At 40.9% G+C, this 16,105-nt stretch overlaps 1 protein-coding gene across 1 annotated transcript in view; it reads left to right on the top strand.

Annotated features, from left to right (window-relative positions):
- MYOC (myocilin) overlaps positions 1 to 14,994 on the top strand; it is a 29,963-nt gene extending 14,969 nt beyond the window's left edge. The window contains exons 2-4 of the mRNA XM_089671559.1: positions 4,063 to 4,137; positions 9,235 to 9,363; positions 11,077 to 14,994. Of these exons, the coding sequence (XP_089527685.1) occupies positions 4,063 to 4,137; positions 9,235 to 9,363; positions 11,077 to 11,864 (992 nt within the window). The 3' untranslated portion in view covers positions 11,865 to 14,994. The remainder of the gene's footprint in view (positions 1 to 4,062; positions 4,138 to 9,234; positions 9,364 to 11,076) is intronic.
- The last annotated feature ends 1,111 nt before the right edge of the window (positions 14,995 to 16,105 follow it).

Here is a 16,105-nt window from a genome sequence, read left to right as displayed (position 1 = left end):
TTGCATTGATCTTGTGAGATGTGTGTCATCAATAGCATGTTAGCAGCATAGTGCTGGTGTACCAGAGCAGTAGAGTATGGCAACTCTTTTGAAATCTTGTGATTAGCAATGTTCATTGCAGTTTAGCCACTTATCATGGCTGGCAAGTGATATATTTCAGTCCTATTTGAGAGCATGCACGGTGTAGAAATGGCATTTTGGTCACATAAAAACTACTTTGGAAATGTCAGGAAACCTCAGAATGCACATAAAATCCTCTGTCATACATCACAGAGATGCCAAACCTGCTTGAACATTAATTTATTTTCTGATTGTTTGGATGACAACTGTCACACTACCCCCCTGTAGGAATTGCTGAAGTTTGGGTCCCCCTATACTCCTGCACAGGCAGGCAACAGGCATTTTTTCATTCAGACTTGCATCCAGGAGACAGTAACCAGTCCTTGAGCATGTTTTTTGGGGGGATTTTATTAGGGGAATTTAAACTTGAATGGAGTAAGGAGTGTATGGGATGCCCAAGGGAAATGGCAACAGAGGACAAACGTCCTAGAACTATATACAAGTGTCTTACCAGCAAAGATTTCCTTCTGGAGAGCTAGCCAGCATCTCCTGTAGTACCACCTCAGACTTTGGATACTCCTCTATCCAGCTGTTCTGGGTGAATCTCTGGGCAGGGGATGCAGTGCCTGTCACTTTAAGGGTAAGGCAGTCCCGGGTAGCAGCTAATCCAGTTTCCCACCAGAGTGCTCCTTCCCCTTATTGCCCCAGGGAGTGCATGTCTACTCAATCAGTCCTCCTCCTATGAGCTGCTGGGTTGGTGGCTGCTCTCAGGCCTTCTGCTGGGCCACTCCTTCACTGCTATATAAGTGGTCCTCGCTCTGGTGGCCAATGAGGTCCTGAGCTTTTCTCCTTTCCAGCTTCCCTGCCTGTAGGTGAGTCCCTTCTAATCTTGGCTCCCTCCCAGGCTCTTGGTCTCCAGCCTCTCACTGCTCCATCTTTTACCCAAACTCTCCTGCTGCTGAGGAAACTCTGTCAATCTTAAGGGCTGTCCTGACCCCATGCCAAGCCTCCTGTTGGGGATTGGTCAGGATCCCTCAAGAGTGCAGACCAGCCACTCCTTACCTCCTCTCACAGCCTCTAGAATTTTCTTCAAAACTCTTAGAGCAGGAGGAAGTCCCAGAGGGCTGATCTTCAGGGCCTCTCAGCTCTGACCTGACTTTGACCTCCCTCTGACTATTACCACAGGCTGCTATTTAACATCTGACTAACAGTTTAGAATCTAGCTCTGCCTTGCTATCTAGGAATGTGCTACACAACTAAATAATCCATTTTGTTGGATGTTTACAGTGTAGATGTAAAGACAAATTCTGGAATATGAAGTGTTTGCAGAAATGGTTAAAAAATAAATTTCTGATGCAGAGAGAATGTTTAGGTACTCCAGGCTTTTAATTTGAGTTTCAGTCATGTGAAGTATTCATTACTTTTCTAAAGCTGACCTGGCATGGAAATCCTTGCAGCCCTTTCACAACCCAAAAGAGGGCTAAATAAAAGTAATGAAAAATATAAAACAGTAGAAAACATTTTGAAAAATACCCTATTTCCCCGTAAGCATGTTTACATTTGAGTTTTAGCTATTCTGTTGTGTATAAAGTGAGCTTAGTGAAAAAAAAAAAATGAAGCAGATAAAGGGTAGTCTAGCAAACAATGTAGGAGAAATGAGACCCAGCATGCACTGGCATCACGAAGATAAAATTAACATCAGTAAATAAGTCTTCAAAATATATATCCAAAGGTGTTAGCTAGCAAAACGAAAAACAAAACTAAGAACAAGCTTTGGATTCAGTCGACTGTGACCCAAACTCAAGCTGCTCACAGTTCATCATATAGGCAAACTAAATGGCCAGCTGGCCCGCCCCTCCCAACCTCCAGATGCTGCAGCCAGAAGTCAATCACTCAGTGGTGGTATTAATCACTACCACTACTAAATGAGGTCTCTGGGTGTCTACCAGGTGGATTGTTTCAAATTGTAAACAAGCTGCCAAGCAGATTTCTCAGGTGACATTATTGGCTAAATATGGTCATGACAATTACATCAGCCCAGCGATTTGTTGACATTTAGGCCTCATTCACAACATGGTGCAGAGACCTAAGTTTTTCTGCACGGGTTGTGCAAGGGCAGAACAAAATCCATTGTTCTATATGCGCCCTGTATCATGTGCAGATTTTCCTGCAGAGGAACCTGCAGCGTGTATAAGACTCATTGGAGAGCGCATGAAAACTGATGTATCTGCAAGTGAAATCTGCACATCAGTTTCCATCATTTTTCTGCATGTATGGTGTGAACAAGACCTCACTCTTGAGCAGGGGCAGACTGACAACTCATATGGCCCTCGGGCAATAGGGGATCATGGGGCCCCTGTGTCCTTGCCCAAACTCAAAAAAGCCTATGAAAAAGGTACCAGGGGCATCTCATGGGGCTCCCTACTGACCCCGGGCCCTCGGGCAGTGCCTGAGTTTCCAAATGGTCAGTCCACCCCTGCTCATGACTTGCTGACTCAGGAGCCCTCATTTGCCATGGGAGTTCTGAGAGGCAGAACGGTCACTAGGGGTCATCATGTTTGTGTTGGCAGGTCTGGGGGGGGAGTCCAGGGTGAGACTGCCGGTCATTCCAATACCAGCAGGTCTGTATAGATTTGTGGTTTCATAGGATCCATCCTTTGCAGTCCCCCCCTTAAAAACCCATACCAGAACCCTATCTGACATAGGGATCAGGTTGGATTATAAGAGGGATCCCACATTGTTTTTTTTCTTCTGCAGGGCATGTTACCCGGTATGGTTCAGGAGGAAGGGGGCATCCTTGCTAGAAAAGGTACAAACAACCAACTTCAATTTTAGTGGCTAGTTTCCTGACCCGACACTGATTTTAACCTCTATTCCTCCTCTTTAAAGAGGTTGGTTTAGGTGCTATAGCTCTATTATTTATTGATCTTGCAAGTAGGTTCCAAATGCTTTTTGTGGCACCATTTCTCAACTCCTGTTTTTCATCTCTATGACTATGACCATATTTGTAATTAATTTTTTGCTAATCATAGAAAGATCAGTAAACATCATTTGTTAGTCCAAATGTAAACTGTTCTCCCTGCTGTCATATATTCCACACTTTTCCCCTGCACAGTCTGCTGTTCTTTTCACAATGCTCGCCGGTGTATACTGCACCTCTTATACCTCCAGACCTCACTGCTACACAATCTGCTCACTGTCTTGTCCTCCATATGCCTCTCTTGCACATATTGCCCACAAAAGAGGAGGAGTTTAGCTTTAAGAAAGGGATGTGTCTGATTACTGTCATCTCTTAGGAAGAGGGTGTGGCCCTAGAAACGCATTAGTGTGGACTCGCCCTGGAGCTCTGCCAAGTGTAGCATTTTAAATGGAGGGAGGTTTTTTTTGTAATTTTCTGTGTATTGCTTACAATACTCGTGATTACATATTTTTAAGACTTATTTTTTTTTTAAGTTCATACTATCTTCACTGTGCCAGTGCACTCTAGGTCTCTTTTCTTTTACATTGTATGATGATTGGCCCACTGAAGACCAGGAGCTGCAAGGTGCATGAGAAAAAGTGGCACATGCATTTGACATTATAAACATCTAATGTGAAACAATGGTGAAGTTTCTATTGTGTAGATTAGTGCTGCATTTTCATTGTGATTAGTCTGGGAAACAAGTGAAAAAGGAGCCTAGAATGCCACTCGAAGGCTGCAAATAAAAATGCAACATTTCATATCTATACAAACAAAAAAAAGTATTTTTTTCTTCTCTGAACACATGGGAAAACCTTATAAATGTATCTTAAAGCAAGGCAAATACAAACAACAGTCTAATTTGGTTGGCAAGCTATGGAGACCAACTGGGTTAAATATTAGCAGTCCTTACAGCTTTAGATATGAAGAAAAAAATTGTTATAAAATTATATTTTATGATCTCAACAATCGCACGGTTCATAACTGTACATAAACACTTTTGAGTTCTTTAATTCTATTTGGTTGTGCTCTGATTTTTACAGGACCGTCACCTGCCGAAATTCCTGGAGCTGGAGGTAGAACATCCTCTGTAGCAGTAAGAGATAGAACAGCAGACTGTAAGTTACCTTTATTGATAGGTTTGTGGCAGGGTTGCTGATGCCTTTCCAGTAATATACTTGGCTTTAATATTTGTTTACTTGGCTCCATCCATGTTTGTAAAGTGGAGTCATGTTTAGCAGGTAACAGGGATAATAACACTTAACTGTACAGTACTGTGCAAAACGTTTAGTCAGGAAAGAAATGCTGTAACGTAAGAATGCTTTCAATATATATATTTTGATTGCTTATTTTTATCAATTTAGAAAATGCAAAGAAGAAACAGAAGAAAAATCTAAATCAAATCAATATTTGGTGTGACTACCCTTTGGCTTCAAACCAGGATCAATTCTTACATTTGCACAAAGTCAGGGATTTTGTAGGATTATAGGCAGGTGTATGATTAACAATTATACTGAGTACGTGCTAATGATCATCAATTTCATATGTAGGTTGAAACACAGTCATTAATTGAAACAGAAATGGAAGAGGTTTAAGCCTGGGTGAGGAACAGCCATACTCTGCTACTGTGGTGAGACAGTTTCATGTCACAGGTCATACACCATAGCAAGACTGAGCACAGCAACAAGACGCAAGGTAGTTATACTGCATCAGTAAGTTTTCTCCTAGGCAAATATTTCAAAGCAGACTCAGGTTTTAGGATGTGCTGTTCAAGCTCTTTTGCAAAAGCACAAAGAAATGGACAAAGCTGAGGTCCGTGCAGTGGTTGTCAGGAAACCTAATGCAGCAGATGAAAGACACCTCATGCTCACTTCCCTTTGAAATTGGAAATGTCTAGCAGTGCCATCAGCACAGAAGTAGCAGAAACCAGTGGGACCCACGTACACCCATCTACTGTCCAGAGAAGTCTGTCCAGAAGTGGTCTTCATGGAAGAATTCTGGCCAAAAGACTTACCTCAAACATGGAAACAAGGCTAAGTGACTCAACTATTTATGAAAACATAGGAACTGGGGTGAAGAAAAATGGCAGCAGGTACTCTGGACTGATGAGTCAAAATTTGAAATAATTGGCTATAGCAGAAGGTAGTTTGTTCGCCAAAGGACTGGAGAGCAGTACAAAGATGAGTATCTGCAGGCAACAGTGAAGCATAATGGTGGTTCCTTGCAATTTTAGGGCTGCATTTCTGCAACAGAGTTGAAGATTTGGTCAGAATCAATGGTGTCCTCAATGCTGAGCAATACAGGCAGATACTTATCCATCAGGGAGGAGTGCGATTGACTCCACACTTATGCTGCAGCAAGACAATGATGCCAAACATACAACCAATGTAATTAAGAACTATATTGAGCATAAAGAACAAGGAGTCCTGGAAGTGATGGTTTGGCCCCCACAGAGCTCTGATCTCAACATCCTCTAGTGTGTCTGGGATTACATGAAGAGACAGAAGGATTTGAGGCAGTCTACATCCACAGATGATCCGTGGTTAGTTCTCCAAGATGTTTGGAACAACCTTCCAGCAGAGTTCCTTCAAAAACGGTGTGCAAGTGTACCTAGCTGTTTTGAAGGCAAAGAGTGCTCACACCAAATATTGTTTTGGATTTCTCTTCTGTTCATTTACTTTCTATTTCGTTTACTGAAAAAATAAGCTATTAGCACTTCTATTTCTGACAACCTTCTTCGTGCTATTAAACCCATGACCCTGCATTCACTATATCTGGTCTCCCACAGAACATGGAAATGCAATTATTTTAACAAATAAAAATTGCTAAATAACCTTTCTCCTGAGCAGTATATAGCAGTCTTGTGACTTCTGTCAGCGTCCAGCAGAGCACTGATTAAAGCTTGTAGAAAGACTTTTCATTCTCCTCTGACTGTCCTATGAGTCTTCATAACTCTTGACCCTCTGTCTGGACAGTGCTGATTGGCCCTGTGTTGATTCCATACACCCTCCCAAAGAAACAAAAAACTCTCTAGCAATACACAGCAAACTGAGCATGTGCAGAGTGATTCCTAGAGCTCTGTACTATCAGCATATCAATTAGGGACAGTAAAAGGAGAGGATCAGAGAACTCAGGATCAAACAGTCTTTTTACACATTGTGGAGGATAACCCCTTAGGTACCACAGTGAGTATGACAAACATACTTTACTGCATATACAGACTGATTTTTTGTGGGTTTAGTAACACTTTAATTTACAGCATTTTTCACACCTGCCTAAAGCTTTTGCACAATACTGTATATATGTAATAAAAAATTATGGAATATATATATATATATATACATATACACACACACACACACACATACATACACACACACACACACAGTTGCAAGAAAAAGTATGTGAACCCCTTGGGATTACGTGGAGTTTTGCATGAATTGGGCATAAAATGTGCTCTGAACGTCATCTAAGTCACAACAATAGAAGAACACAGTCTGCTGAACATAATACTACACAAACATTAGATGTTGCCATGGTTTAATTGCACATAACATGTGTAAATGTAAACATTCACAGTGCAGGGAGGAAAAAGTATGTGAGGCTCTAGCTTAATGACTTCTCCCAGAGCTAATTGGAGCCAGGAGTGAGCCAACCTTGACTCCAATTAGTGTGATGATATTGGATGTGTTGCTGACAGCTGTCCTGCCCTTAAAAAACACACACCTGTTTTGGGTTTACTGGTTTCAAGAAGCACTGTCTGATGTGAACCATGCCTTGTAGAAAAGAGCTCTCAGAAGACCTACGATCAAGAATTGTTGACTTGCATGAAGCTGGAAAGGGTTACAAAAGTATCTCCAAAAGCCTTGATGTTCATGTGTCCACGGTAAGACAGACTGTCTACAAATGGAGAAAGTTTAGCACTTTGCTACTCTCCCTAGGTGTGGTCGTCCTGTAAAAATGACTGCAAGAGCACAGCGCAGAATGCTGCATGAGGTAAAGAAGAATCCCAGAGTGTCAGCTAAAGACCTACAGAAATCTCTGGCACATGCTAACATTTTTGTTGACACATCTACAATAAGGAAAACATTAAACAAGAATGGAGTACATGGGAGGACACCACGGAGGAAGCCATTGATGTCCAAAAAGAATATTGCAGCACGTTTGAAGTTTGCAAAAGAGCACCTGGATGTTCCACAGCACTACTGGCAAAATATACTGTGGACAGATGAAACCAAGATTGAGTTGTTTGGGAAGAACACACAACACTATGTGTGGAGAAAAAAAAGGCACAGCACACCAACATCAAAACCTCATCCCCACTGTAAAACATGGCGGAGGGAGCATCATGGTTTGGGGCTGCTTTGCTGCCTCAGGGCCTGGACGGATTGTTGTCATTGATGGGAAAATGAATTCCAGAGTTTATCAAGACATTTTGCAGGAAAACATACGACCATCTGTCCGCCAACTGAAGCTCCACAGAGGATGGGTGATGCAACAGGACAATGACCCAAAGCATACAAGTAATTCAACAAAACAATGGCTGCAACAGCACAGAATACGCCTTCTGGAGTGGCCCAGTCAGAGTCCTGACCTCAACCCGATTGAAATGCTGTGGCATGACCTTAAGAGAGCGATTCACACCAGACATCCCAAGAATATTGCTACACTGAAACAGTTTTGTGAAGAGGAGTGGTCCAAAATTACTCCAGATCGTTGTGCAGGTCTGATCTGCAACTACAGGAAACGTTTGGTTGAGGTTATTGCTGCCAAAGGAGGGTCAACCAGTTATTAAGTCCAAAGGTTCACATACTTTTTCCTCCCTGCACTGTGAATGTTTACATGTTATGTGCAATTTAACCATGGCAACATCTAATGTTTGCGTAGTATTATGTTCAGCAGACTGTGTTCTTCTATTGTTGTGACTTAGATGACGTTCAGAGCACATTTTATGCCCAATTCATGCAAAATTCCACGTAATCCCAAGGAGTTCACATACTTTTTCTTGCAACTGTACATACACACACACACACACACATGCATATACACACACACACTTTTGGTTTAGTTATAGCTACATATCACTGTACAATAGGATTTTAGAAAGACTTTAAATATCTTAAAGACCATAATATACAGTCAGCGAAAACAAATTGTAAATCTGTGAGAATGGTCTTTCCTCAGTGGTTTTTTTTTTTTTATATTTTTGTTTGACAATTTTATGTTTCATACTGTATTTGTAAATATTCACTACATTTTCATACTTTTTTTCCCAATTATATCCTAAACCAGTGGTCTCCAAACTGCAGCCAGGGGATCGGATGTGGCCCTTTGCTTGCCTTTATCTGGCCCTCTGGGCACTTTTCCTCCCACTGATACAAGACACTATTCCTTTCCTCACACCAACATTGGGGCATAAATACTGCTACTGCCATCAACAATGAGGCACTATTTCTCCTATTGACACCAACAATGGGGCACTATTCCTCCCACTGATACCATTGATGGGGCACTATCCCTCCCCCCACTGACACCAACAATAGGACACTATTGCTCAAAATGACACCAATGATTGGGCACTATTCCTCCCACTAACACAACTGGGCATTATTCCTCCGGCTGACACGAACAATTGGGCACTATTCCTCCCACTTACACCAATGAAGGTGTACTATTCCTCCCCCTAATGCCAAAGATGTGTTGTTTACTCCCACTGATGCCAGGACAATTTCTACTCCCAATGGCCACAGTCCGGTCCCCAAAAGTCTGGTCCTATGTTGAAAAATGGAGTACAGATGGGTCTAGGACAGGGGTCTCTAAACTTTTTAAAGTAAGTAAGCCCAACAAGTTATGTTTTCATTGTACAGCTCAATATGCACAGCTGCAGTATTTACTGAGACAGCAACAGAAAATAAAATCACCTGTACAAGGTGAAGAACATCCTAAAACATGAGGAGTTATTCATGTATTTAGTAAAGGGAAATTAATCTCTAATCACCGAGATGGAATAGATTTCAATAAAATACGACACAGCCAGATAACCTTTTTACTATACCAAGAGGGAAAAAATATTAAATTACTATAGTGATAAACAAATTGCAAAGAATAATAAAAGAAAATTAAATTCTAATGCAGTAGGTGTGACTAGAGTAATACAAAACTGACATTAGTGATACATTAAAATTGCCTAAATGTTATGGATTTTCACTTTATAGTGTCTCCATGGGGTGCAGATGGTGTAGGCTACCAGGAGCTGAAATCAGAACTTACAGCACTTCCAGCTTCAAGAATGATGGCAGAAAATCAATCAACTGATCAGAGTTTGCAGAATACTAGAATGGGTGGTAAGAATATTACATTTTCTGGAATTACCCATATTTCTTCAAGCACAAATTTTTAAAACATTTATTTCACGTTTCCAAAATACAAGAGTTACATTCAGAGCAATCGTTTTCTGGGATAGTTAAAGCAGGCCTTGAAATTTCCACTCGCCTCCTCGCATTGACAAGTGGAAATTATGGTGGGGGCAAGTGTGTCCCCCAGGGCCGTCTTGCTGAGCAGGCTCGGAACTCAGGGATAGCTTAGTCACTTGCACTGGGAGCCATCAGACTGCTCAATAGTTGAGCAAAGTGAAAGCAAAGGAAGGAGTGCGTGCTGTGCTCTGTCTCCCTCTAGAGTGCAGTACCCGGTTCTGTGAGTGAAGGTAACGAAGTACTGTACTGCAACTTTTTATAGGGCTGTGTGTGTATGTACATGTGTGTATGTACGTGTGTGTATATACGTCTGTACGTGTGTGTGTATACGTCTGTGTGTATGTACATGTTTCTGTGTGTGTGAGTGTGTACATGTGTCTGTATGTATGTGTTTAAGCATACATGTATGGATGGTATGGTCAGGTTCAGGATGATGTGGTTATTATGGGTGGTAGAGTATGGGGCATTTGAGGTATTGCTGGGTTGGATAGAAGGTAGGATATGCTTGGTAGAGTTATGGTTTGGTGAGTGAGAGATTATGGTGGGTTATGGTTGTATACGGTGCATGGTCTAAGTATGATGTAGTGCTTAGGGGGACATTGGAGGCCCTGATGTAATATGGGGGGACTCTGGGGACCCTGATATAATGTGGGTAACATTTAACAGTGTAATTTCATGAGATAATCTACGAGGGCATGTTTACGGGCAGAATTAGGGGCGGGTAACTGGTGGCGATTAACTCTTTAAGGCCTGGCTAGCAGCTCAGGACTTGAAATGTTAAGTATATGTGAACCTTGTAAAAACACCCCATTCAGTTTAAACTAGAAATGAAAGGCAAAACAATTATGTAAGTGATCACATGACATCTGTTCTCTCTGCTGATTCTGGCTGAGCAGGCAGATGTCAGATCCATGTACGCTCTGCAGAGTGGACACTGACACAGCCTGCTGTTCTCTATGGGGTAGTCAGAAGGAAACAGACCGCCTCTCCGTTTCCATCTGATCCTCATCCGTCAGTTTTTAGCATACAGGATCAGATCAAATGCCGGCAGGTGACAGCTGACACCCGCCGCTCAATAGAGAACTATAGGTGCTCCGATCGGGTCCGCCTAAAAAAAACTGACAGGCAAACCAGATCAGACCATCAGTGCGAAAGGGACCTAAGAAGCTTAGAGTGGTGGGGGTTGAAAAACAGCAGTACGCTGATCTTCCCAGTGAATTGATGCACAGGGAGGCATGTCAGCACAAGTCTTCCCAGTGGAGGACAGGCAGGCTGTTCTCCCAGTACAACCAGAAAACTGACCACACTGGGAGGAATGTGCTGTCAAGCCTAGCGTGGTCAGTTTGAGATAGAAGAGCAGGGGGACTGGCAGGAATACCAGGTATTTAACACAAAGGAAGAAATACAAAGAGAACAGGATAAATAGTACAACAGATACATTTCAGGAATATGAACTGTTGGGGTAACATATTCTTAAATTGAGATTTCAGCACTAAACAAAAACTCTGTTTTTTTAAACAATACTAATATTTACAATATAGTCTGAATGTTTTTTCTTATTGTATCTATACCTGCTACTTTCAGGAAGCTGCGGTGAACTTACCTGGGTTGGAGAACCAACAACATACCGAAAGGCTGACAACATTGCTGGCAAATATGGAGTCTGGATGAGAGACCCAGAAGCAGTTTCTCCATTTAATCAGGACACTATCTGGCGGATAAATACAGTGGGAGCAGATATACGCCAAGTGTTTGAGTATGAAAATCTTGACCAGTTAGTAAAAGGTTATCCATCCAAGGTCTATGTAGTACCTCGCTCCATGGAAAGCAATGGTGCTGTAATCTACAAAGGTTCCCTCTATTATGTACGACGAAAGTCTAGAATAATAGTCAAGTATGATTTCAAGACAGAGACCATTGCAATTCAGAAAGAGCTTCCAGATGCTGGATATCATGGACAGCACCCTTACTCTTGGGGAGGGTATACAGATATTGATCTGGCTGTAGATGAGATGGGGCTATGGGTTATCTATAGCACAGATAAAGCTAAAGGATCTATAGTTATATCAAAATTAGATCCAAAAACGTTAGAGGTGAAGCAGAGCTGGGAAACCACAATTCGCAAAAATTCAGTGGCCAATGCATTTATGGCCTGTGGTACCCTATACACACTTGGAAGCTATTCTTCCACTAGCACCACACTCAATTTTGCTTATGACACTCATACTGGTATTCAAAAGCAAATCAGTGTCCCATTTAGGAATCAGTATAGCTATGGCAGTATGGTGGACTACAACCCCAGAGAAAAGAAAATTTATGGCTGGGACAATTATAACATGGTTACCTATGATGTGAGGTTGTCCAAAATGTGAGGCGTATGGAAGAAGAAAATCAAAAGTGGACAGGGCAGGGTGGGATGACTGCCTACTGGCATGGGGTACACTAAAAAGGGAGGGTTAAGCTTTGCCAAACTTAGAAAGCCAAGAAATAGAGGAACTACCTCTTGTGCACTGACTCCCCATATTATCCATGCTTTAGCTACTGGAAATAATGTTTCCCTATGCAGTGAAATATCACTGATGAACAAGAATGCATGGGAGACAAAAGATGCTTTGCATAGTTTTGTGGCATTCAGAGCTCCTAGACGTATGTAACCATGTACAACTTATTACTGACATTTTTAGGATTCTGCTGCTCCAACAAATAAGTCAAAGCTAGGGAAAGGGAAGAAATATGAGAATTCTCCAAGTCTCTTACTAACATTACACAGAAATGACAATAAAGAAAATACTATCATGCTTCATTGAATGATTGCTCAAAAACAGGCAAGGCCAACAGTTGTAGAAAGGTAAATACTAAACATATGCATTACCACTATAGTAAGTTAGTTGTAGGGATGTAATGTAATTATATTATTAAGGTGTACTCTGCCTAATTGGTTCCAACACATTTTTTTCTATATTGTTGATTTATGGTTGATGTTGTGTACATAGATACAGGTGGACATGGCAAACAAAGGAATAATTCAAGTTTTCATATTCCGCTATTATTCACATAAGAAAAATAAGATTGGTGGTATATATGGCATGACTAGATCAAACTTCTCTTACTTTAGGTTGATGGGTCTTAATCTGCTTTAGTGATCATGAGAAAGAAAAAGTATGGGACTAAATGGCTTTGTGTACCTACTCAATTTGTTGATCAGAAATGTCCTCTTTGTTACCATGGCCATTGGCCACCAACCAAAGACTAACACGGAGGAAAGGATACATGAAAGTAGTGTGTGCACTGGTCTCATCCATGTATGACGGTCGACTGTTACATATTGGTGAACTTGGAAGCATAAAGCTGTGTAAAAAACCCTTTTCCTGTCACAGAATTCTTAATCTGCAACGTAGCTCATGGGCCTCAGAACTTGGCGTTCATCATGTTTAACTCCAATGCGTTGTCGTCCTTTCCTCAAATAAATCTGCTGCTGAACCTTGTTTAAATAACCCAAAAATCATGGAATAAGTAGATGAATAGAGATTATAGTCACTATAGCCTTATGTACACCAAGTGCACTGCTGATAATGTATAGCTTTCAGAATGTAAATTGTTTTTCAGTTGTTTTGATTTTGTTAAAATTGTACTATGAAATTATTCAGCACATACAACAGTTCACCAGATTTATATTTTTATGAAAATTATACATAAATCTTTTTGTCTGATATAAGACTGTTTTACAGAGGGGAGCAATTAATTTAGGGTCTATGCACACTGGCACAAAAGGTTCTCTCATCTGTTCTATTTTTGCTTTGAGAGACAAGAAGCAACCCAGTCTAATCCTTCCCTGTCGTGGCCTTCCAAAAAAGTGTGCACAGACCCCTTCCTTAGAAGAATATGGAAGCCACCGTTGGTGACTTATTCCGCAAATCCTAGCTGGCTGGGTGGCTGTCATTCTGACACTGTTGCTTCAACACTTTGAGTCACTAACCCAGAACAATCGTGGAGATAGGAACTATTGATTCCCTTCCGATTTGTCGGATCTGCATGCTTGTCCTAGGTTAGTGACAGTGAACGTACTGAAGCCTGTAGTTTGTGTAATAGCCAGGCAAATAGCATCTTCAGAAGGAGGTCAACATTTTGCGTCCCCCCCGTGTTTCTCTCAAATAAATGCATAGTGGTAAGAAAAAAAAAAACCCCATCATTTACACTATCTCTGCAGGTAGAAATGATAAGCATACGCCACTAGCACAGAAAAAAATTATGTACATTCCACTTTAATCAATACAACTATCTGAATAGATATTTTAATGCTTTCCCCTTAAGGACTAAACTGTGTTCATGATTTAACTGTTCTGTCACTGCCTAATTGTAAAGCCAAAAAAAAAAAAACTTTATAGGATAAGCTGCACGGCCTTCGGCTAATTGTTGTGTAATTAGCTTACATTAGTCTACTAATGAAATGAATGCTATGTAGTCATAAAAACATGGAGGCTGCCACTGCTGATCTCTTCTTTTTGAAAATGCCAGTTGCTGGTCTGTAGTGCTTATCCTCTTGCTTTAATACTTTGAGTCAGTGAAGATAAGAACTTTGGACCTTTTTTTTTTTAACCTTCCTGATCTGGACATTGTTTGTGGGTAAGTGATGATATGGAACCAGGTAACTGGAATATTCAAATAGAGATAAGCAGTGACAGCCTCTGTATTTTTCTTTTGACAGATATACTTCAAGCAGTCCATAAATATAAAAATCTGATAATCTTAATGGTTCATAAAAGATCTTCCTTTTCCTGATATCAGCTTTTGAATGCATAGCAGGAAATTCTTAATGATAATCTCACAGATAAAGTTTGATATCTCATCATCACTGCTCTGTTAGCAGAGATGAATTGAGTTTTCCAACTTAGGAGATGCCATTGGTGCCATAGTGACAATGGATCCTCTAAGTCCCTCCTCTCTTTCAGTTTCCATAAGTGAGATTGTTAAACAACTGTGTCAATACCATTTGTACAACACAGTCTTATTAAGTGTATGTGGTCTTCTTCCATTAACTTCAGTTGTTTTACATTTAGGCCCTTATTACCATTTGTGTGGTCCACTCCAATGCGTTAATGCTCATTATTGTGCATTGTGTTAGAGCAGCCCATATTTAAAATAGACTGCTAATGCACCACAACACAACAGAAAATGCATATGCACTGTTTTTCTGATGCAGAACACCACACTGCATGGGAGTGCATTATACTGCAACACAGGTACATTGGAGTTCCATTCATAATTTTAAAAAATGTGTGCATTCTGGTAAAGTATGTTACTATATGAAACTAGCCTAAGATTCTAATCACAGGTGATTTTAAATCATGTGATAGCATAGCTGAAACATGTTCATGATGTTTAGCCCTAATTACTATTTCTCTAATTTTTTTTGAAGCCTTTCGTAAAACATTTATCATTGTATTTGTTGCTAATGGGTAACTTGTGTATTTTAAAAATAATAAAAGAAATATATTTTCTAAATGTGCTTAAGTGATCTGGATTCATTTAAAGTGTGTCTATGGTCAAAATTTAAAATAATTATATTTGACATTGTATTTTAATTATTTCTAGCCTATACATATTAATCTGAATGATCTTGAAGTTTGTAAATTTACTTTGTGAAGATTCTCACACATTTTCATGTTTTCACTGTGCCCTGTAAACCGTACTGAATTTAGACCTTGGGGGACCTGAGGCACTTCAAGTTGGGGGGATCCCACAATATGGCTAAACCGCATGTGTAAAAAAAACCAAAAAAAAAAAAAAAACCACACCACAATATTTACGAAAAGTCTTTCTTCCTGCACTTAGCATCTGCAAAATCTTTATGCAACTCATCAAACTGTATCATCTTGAAGACACTGCTCGCAACAGCCAGTCAACACTGAACATTTAGTCTCATGGGTCATAGTGATCAGGCCCAGGCTGGCCATAGGGCAAACCGTGCATTTGCCCAGTAGGCCAGGGCCACCTGAGTAGGAGGGGCGGTGGGGGCAGCCTATAGAGGACCCTATCCGTCTATTTCACTCCTGCCACCACTGAATGCATGCTCCTCCTCCTTTCCATCCTGCAGACATTCAGCGGCTGTAGGAGAGATATGGACAGATCAGTTCCTCTATATATTGCCCCTCCTCTCAGTCTTCTTTCTGCTGCTCCCGGGACACTGTCCTCTCTCGGGGCCCCTGTGTACTCCCTCCCAACGGCTGCAGTGGGAGATCTGTCAGGATGGAGAATGGGGAAGGAGCCATTCTCATGTAATTTACCAGACCCTTCCTTGTCTGAATGGACAGTCAGTGATCGGTACTGATCACTGACTTTGTCTAATCATAACTGAGGCACAGTAAACGGTGTTTACTACACTTCAGTTTATAAATGCATGGGAAGCTCTGTACAGAGCCATTTCTGTCTATTCATTCTGTGCTGCTGAGGATGTGTCCTCAATCTCCTTTCTCTGTCTCAAAGGTGAGATAAAAGTGCATAAAAATAATAAATATAAAAAAAAATAAAATGGTTAAAAATAAAATAAACTACCAACACCAGTGTCGGAACTACCAGGATCGCAAAGGTCGCACTTGAACAACTAGTAACCATC

Source organism: Staurois parvus, unplaced genomic scaffold (assembly GCF_062004578.1).
Source record: "Staurois parvus isolate SC_StPar_1 unplaced genomic scaffold, SC_StPar_1.0 ptg000106l, whole genome shotgun sequence".
Lineage (NCBI taxonomy): Eukaryota > Metazoa > Chordata > Amphibia > Anura > Ranidae > Staurois > Staurois parvus.
The sequence above is the reverse complement of the archived record's forward strand: the minus strand, read 5'-3'. Positions and strand labels throughout refer to the sequence as shown.